General features: G+C 48.3%; 1 protein-coding gene across 1 annotated transcript; it reads right to left on the bottom strand.

Moving 5' to 3' along the window:
* Positions 1-346: 346 nt before the first annotated feature.
* Positions 347-5,667, bottom strand: LOC138731474 (sentrin-specific protease 2-like). The gene is made up of 9 exons (XM_069877416.1): positions 5,638-5,667; positions 5,128-5,159; positions 4,921-4,972; positions 3,358-3,489; positions 3,028-3,231; positions 2,818-2,900; positions 2,248-2,332; positions 1,028-1,123; positions 347-409 (listed from the first exon to the last, which is right to left on the bottom strand). Exons 1-9 carry the CDS (start codon positions 5,665-5,667, stop codon positions 347-349), a joined length of 777 nt encoding a protein of 258 aa, XP_069733517.1.
* Positions 5,668-6,583: the final 916 nt, after the last annotated feature.

Raw genomic sequence — 6,583 nt, 5'->3', positions numbered from 1 at the left:
AGATGAGCTCAGCAAACGCAGGGGTCGCCAGCACCGCGGGTGAGAGTCCTCTTTGCCTGTAACGTGGCCACGTGTGCTGCATCTCAGTGACGGAGGCTGACAGTGCTGGCTCCTCCCCATCACAGCCACCTTTCTGCTTGTGTGTTGTCAGGTGCCTTAGCTAACAGCAACGAGAGTTACTGCCTCCATAACCCGGAAACCACCACCCCTCCTTAACCACTACTGCATAGCCTAAAGAGGAAAATTTGTGTGCCTACTACCCATCCAAATAAAGTATTCGAAAAATAACTAAAAGCCTTATCAGTCACCTTGAGGTGATCACAGTGCTGCTCTCATCGGACACCTCTTACAGCAGCTGCTGGTGGATGATCTCCCAGACCATCCTCTTTCTGAAGTATGGCATGTCACTCTGGAAAGAAAAGGAAAAATCCTTTAAACACAAAGACAATGCAGAAAATAGGCACAAACATCTAACAGGGGAAAACCCACTTCTCCAGAAGACATAAGGGCCAGGTATCCATACCCCACCACCTGTGGCATCGCATGAAGTGAAGTAGGTAGCAGACACCAGATGTAAGGATAGAGAACACAGCTCTGCCCTTCCGAGGCCACTGTGGAGCTCCAACCCCACCAGCTACGCACCAACACCAGAGCAAGGGATAGAACCACCATCCCTGCTCCAGGCACAATCAGCAGCTGCTGTGGAACTCGGGACCCGATGCAATGGCAGGAAGATGCCACGGGAGGGTTAGGTTGAGTACGGGGAGAAGGTTCTTCCCCAAGAGGGTGGTGGAGCCCTGGAACAGCTCCCAGGGAAGCAGTCACAGCCTGACAATATTCCAGAAGGCTTTGGCCAACGCCCTCAGACCCACGGTGGGAATGTTGGGGTGTCCTGTGCAGGGACAGCACTTGGACTCAATAAGCCTTGTGGGTCCCTTCCAGCTCAGGACAGTCTAGGAATCTCTAACATTCCCTGGCTCTTGTATCTGAGCAAAGACGTCTGGAGACAGTTTGAACTCCCACTCACCTGTGTAAAAGTTAATGGTCTGTCTCGGCTGATGTAATCTGCATACTTGCATACAAAAACTCCACAGTCATCTCCATTTTCTTGCTGAGGGATTTCCTAATGAATGCAAAGAAGCAGAATTTTCCAATACCGTAAAAGAGAGGCAGTTTGGAAGCACTACTTGTTACCCATCCTAACAGACACTTGGGACAATCCAATCACCATCACACAACTCAAGGAACAGACCTGATTGACCACACATCAGCTCTTCACTTGGGTGTTACAATCCAAGTTCCTGGCAGGCTGAGAAGGAAGAGCAGCCTCCTAGGAAAGATGCCCTCCCTGCTCCGGCAGACCCAAGATACAGGAGTTAAATTCTCTCTCTCCACAATTTTAGAAGAGACTAAGTAATCATGGAATGGTTTGGGTTGGAAGGGGCCTCAAAGCCCACCCAGTCCCACCCCTGCCTTGGGCAGGGACACCTCCCACTGGATCAGGCTGCTTCAAGCCCCATCCAGCCTGGCCTTGAACACCTCCAGGGATGGGGCAGCCAACACTGCGCTGGGCAACCTGGGCCAGGGCCTCACTGCCCTCATCATGAGGAATTTGGATTGCACATTAGGACGAAAATCTTCCCCCTTCCAATTTAAAGCCATCCCCCCTTGCCCTATCGCTCCATGCCCTTGGTAAGCCCCTCCCCAGCTTTCATGGAGCCCAACTCAGGGAAACACCCACTCAACCCTCTGCTTTGTCACACACCAGGACTCGTGCTCCCAACCAGAATAATTACCCCAAATTCCAAACACATTTCCAAAGCCTGTGTTCACCAACAAGTGCTAAACTGATTAAGTTTGTCTTGGGAAGTGGGGGCAAGGTCAGATTCACCTGAACACGGCAGAATAAATAGAAAAAATGAAGCATGCATCCAGCAAGGAGAGGTCATGCTGAAAGATTTCATCCCAGCATGGTTAAGACCAGGTTGGATGGTGCTTTGAGTAAGCTGGTGTGGAAGTGTCCCTGGCCATGGCAGGGGCTGGAACTGGACGGGATTTAAGGTCCCTCCTGACACAAACCACTCTGCGATTCCATGGTTTCCTGGGTCAGCCGCAGCCTAAGGTGGCACCGTAAGAACATGAGATGCATATGGCTCTTTTCTAAAAGCTTGGACTTAGAGAGTGTCAAGACCTCTATGAAGAAGGAGTTGAGAGTTCACATTTCACATCCCAGTAGTGCTCACGTACATGTGACCGCATGCTGCGAAGCGTCCACTCTGAACGATCGAGCTCCAGGTGCCTTTTTTGCTGGCTTTCTTCTTGCAGGTATTTGCTGTTGAGAGCAAATCAAAATAACTCTTTGCCTCTAAAATGTAGGTCAACAAAAACAGAGCTTAAATTTACGGACAAAATAAGAGGCTGCGAGTTAAAGTTTACTAGTCAGGAATGAGACCAGTGATTCCAACAGAGGCTTCCACAAAAGCATAAGCTCACTCCTTAAAGCCCAGTTGCATTTGCTCCTAACAGGGTCAGTACAGGTGGCACCAGGCTACCGTGTATTTGGCAGCGAGGCTGTGTGTGCGTGTGTGTGGTGGGAAGGTGGCAGAACCCAGGTACCCAAGGCCCTGACTGGAGGGGACTGTGTGGTACAAGCTAAGTAGCCAATGTCACACGACTCACAGCAAGGCAAAGATTCCTGCTTCGTTATCTAAAAGAAATGTGGAAACTTGCAGTTGTGTTCCAGTGACAAGTTTGGACAAGGTCCAAAAGCCTTCTGATAATTCACAACTTGAAAGCCGCACCAAAGCCATTACTTACAATAGAGTTTCACAGATCTCCTTCTTTCTTTTTACTGCTGCAGAATCAAAATATTTGATTGTCTTTTTTCTCATGTCGATGACCTGTGATTACAAAGGGACTGTCAGACAAAGCACAAACTTCCACTGCACACACGTCAAAACAGACACAGCTTTTGTCACCAGGTTTCTCTCCCTGTCCAATTCCAAACGAAAAACCAGTTCGACTCACCGCAAGAGTAAAATGGCAGTTCATGAAGACAGGCACAAACACAATATGCTTCGTGAAGAGATTAACATCTTCGGTATATTTCTTTACTGCTGCATAGCCACGAGTAGCTAGTTTGCAATAGAAGTAAATAGTAAAAGCTTGAACTGCAGGATACTCTTCCTTCTTGCTTCTTTCAGTGACAAGGTTCAAGTAAAAATGAATGATCTGTACCATAAAGAGTGAGCTTGAGATGTAAAACAAGACACTAGCTTACCAAAAGAATGATACAGCAACAACGGCCATGAGGCTTTGCGCCGGATGAAGATATCGTCATGCTTTGGTCAGTTTTACCTGAGCACTGAGCCAGCGAGATCCCTTCAGCCTCCAGATGTCAAGACGAATGATGTCCATTTCGAAGGCACTGCTAAGGACATCATTTGGATTCCCGCGGCTAAATGCGGCCTCGATCTCTCTCTCCATGGCCTAAACCAATTAAATGGGGAAGGACTCATGAAATGGAGTAATGAGCACACTAACAAGCTTTCAGCTGCAAGAAAGCCTGCAATGAATCTCAGGCACTAGCTTTTTGCTAAGTTAGTAACAGCACTTCATTGTCAGTTCAGCACCCCAACTTTCAACTTCACAGCCCAGCTTTGCCCCAGTTTGTTTTCACAAAAGGAAGCCGATAGCCAACATGTGGACACCAAACACACTAAAGGAGCTGAAAAATTAACAGAAGTAGAGAGAACCCTTTTCCCACGTGATGCTGCAGCTCTCGCCATGCTGAGGGTTACGTAAGGTAAACTGAGGCAGCTACACTAGAGTCATGCAACCACAAGTCCACGCTGTGCATCCAGCTATCTGCAAGATGGATGTTGCCATCTAAGCCTGCGTAAGAAATGCAAATAGACCACTAGGTCCCCTTCTTGGTTGCATCTGGGCTGGCAAATTAAGCACAACACCTGGTTTTCCTTCTACTGAGCAGACTTTGTAAACCCTTGGAAAGGACAAGTTAGCCTCTGCCTTTCTCCTCAACAGGCAAAACCAGAGGTGGTCAATTAGGTCAGCACTCCAATGAATAAAAGCAGCCAAAATTCAGGTAAAAAGGGGAACCTGGACTCCCACTCCCCGTTGAACAGTGTAACTAAGATAACTCCTCCAGCCACTGCAATGCTCAGCACACACAAAGGGCTCTGCGGGGTCCTGAGCGCCCACACGCAGCTCTGTGGGACCCTGAGAATGCACCCAAGATGCTCAGCTGACCCCCAAGCAATGCAGCGCTATGGATCAGCCAAAGCTCAGTTTTCAGGTTCCACCAACACAGTAGGATAGGACAAAATCATTTAAGAGGCTCTGCCTCTTAACCAGGTGAATCGGGTTAGCACTGCTGTGTTGTTAAGCCTGGCCTAGCTTTTGTCCTGGTAGCAGAAGCCGCATAAACTCTTAGGTGAGCTCTACTGAAGGAGCACGTAAGCATATTAAATCCTTAAAAATCAGCTTTACTGCTGACACTAGCACTGTGTCCTGTCTAACAAACCATCAGCTATGGTAAGTGAGCAAGGAAACACACTTTTTTGCTAGGTGATAGTGCAGAAAATCTTGCTGATGTATAAAATTGGAAGGATTTTTGTACACACATCCAGCCAGCAAACTGCAAAGTTACTTTTTATTGAAAATAAAAGCGTGGAGAAGAGAAAGAGCATAGTGCTTGTGATAGTCCAGAAACTAAACAAAGGACAGCCGGAACCCCTTGGTGATAGCACTACTTCTCACACATTCCCTCTTTCCCTGAGCAAACCAATCGCCACAAACACATTACTCACTCAGCAATATGTGAGTGAGGAGGACGAGCATTTCTGATCACAAAGAGCTGCATTTGCTTAAGAAGTGAAATCACGAATAACACAAACTTACCTCTGCAGCGGCAAGCTGCCCTGGCCTCCCATCCTCCACAGTGTTTTCCACCCTGTGAGGTGAGGGAGAGAAAAAGAGAGAGGAGTGAGCTATGTATCCGTACTGTCCCATGGAATTGTTCTGGATAAGAGACACACGCAGAGCTAAATGACAGGAGAACAGTGATTACAAGAGACACTACCTGGTCACATCTCCTCTCGGAGGCACCTGTGAGCTGCAAACATCTCCATCTTTGAAACCTGCACAGAAAAGCAGTCTTATGAGAACAAGAAGCCAGCTTTCATTTACCATCAGATGCACAAAGTCCTCGCTTCCTGGGTGATAAATACAAAAAAACACTGGTAATGACGACTGCACGGTCAGGAAGTTTGAACTTGGGCAGTTTCATAGAATATCATAGAATTGTTTGGTTGGAAAACACCTTTGAGATCATCAAATCCAACCCATTCCCGTCCACTCCTAAACCAGATCCCTGAGCACCTCATCTCTGAGCAGCCTGGTCCAGTGGGAGGTATCCCTGCCCATGGCCGAAGGGTGGGACTGGATGGGCTTTAAGGTCCCTTCCTACCTAAACTAGTCCATGATTCTATGAAACGCAGAGCACTAACACAGTGCTGGCACCAAAGGAAACCACCAGTCAGCAAACCACTTTAACGAGCCCACTCTGCAGAAGGGAACTCCTTCAGCAGTTACCCATCTTCAGCTCACTAACTGTACCTGCTGTGGTACCGTGCAGTCAGCTGACATCGTTCCGAAGCTCTGCTGTCACTGAAATAGTCACACACAGCACTAGAAATGGACTAAAGGCTGACAACTCCCAGTCAAGCAAGGGGTGCCTGAGGGCGAGCAGCAATATATCGCACTCCGCTGCTGCAAACAGCCACGTGCTGTGACGTTCTGCATGGGGCAGACTCACATCTGCAGCCATAAACATCACTGGCACAATAATGTGTCTTGAGGGCCAGTTTGAACAGTTTTTCAGTACACCAAAATTCTTTCAAAGGCATTTTAGTCAGTAGCTACTGTTGGGGCTGGTGCTGTCCTCCTCTTTCTTTCCCAACTCCCCACCCCCTGCCAAAAAAAAAAAAAATCACTAGGATTTACAAGCTGAAATTAGCATTTAAAACAATTTCTTCTGGCAAGCCAATGGTGGACATAGAACTGCAGTACTGCCCCCAAGGCAGCTCTTGCACCAAGATGACGAGATAAACGCCCCAGTGCAGAGACAACGCAAGGATGCAGGGAAGAATTCATATTCAAGCATTGCCAGACGCAACCTAGATGTCGTGACTTCAACACTCTAAGCTCAGAGGGTGGAGCTGCACCTCACACACAGCAGGCCTCACACACAGCAGGGTGAAGAAGAAATGCTAGAGTTCCCTCCACTACAGGAAACCTAAGGAAAAAGGGGCACATTAAATCCTCGTGTCACATGCAGTACCTGTCCTTGCCTTCTTTGCTGGTGGCTCATCAGCACTGTCCGACGGAGCTCTGAGGAAAGAACACGGAACACAGTTTCACAACTGCACATAACCTTCCAAGACACTGACTGCCCTCCACAGTGCCATGTTTCCAAAGGGAGGTTCCGTATCGCCAAGGTCTCCCCTCTCCGTGCACCCCTGATCATCCCGGAGCAGCCACTGGCCCGGTGGGCCACATAACA

The sequence above is a fragment of the Phaenicophaeus curvirostris genome, chromosome 27 (assembly GCF_032191515.1).
Source record: "Phaenicophaeus curvirostris isolate KB17595 chromosome 27, BPBGC_Pcur_1.0, whole genome shotgun sequence".
NCBI lineage: Eukaryota > Metazoa > Chordata > Aves > Cuculiformes > Cuculidae > Phaenicophaeus > Phaenicophaeus curvirostris.
This window is presented reverse-complemented; position numbering and strand designations above follow the sequence as displayed.

Coding starts and splice junctions, on each gene's coding strand:
- LOC138731474 (XM_069877416.1), bottom strand. CDS start 5,667: ATGTCAGCTGACTGCACGGTACCACAGCAG. Junction 3,232..3,357: donor CTCGCTGGCTCAGTGCTCAG/GTAAAACTGACC, acceptor TTTATGGTACAG/ATCATTCATTTTTACTTGAA. Junction 2,333..2,817: donor GAGATCTGTGAAACTCTATT/GTAAGTAATGGC, acceptor TGCTCTCAACAG/CAAATACCTGCAAGAAGAAA.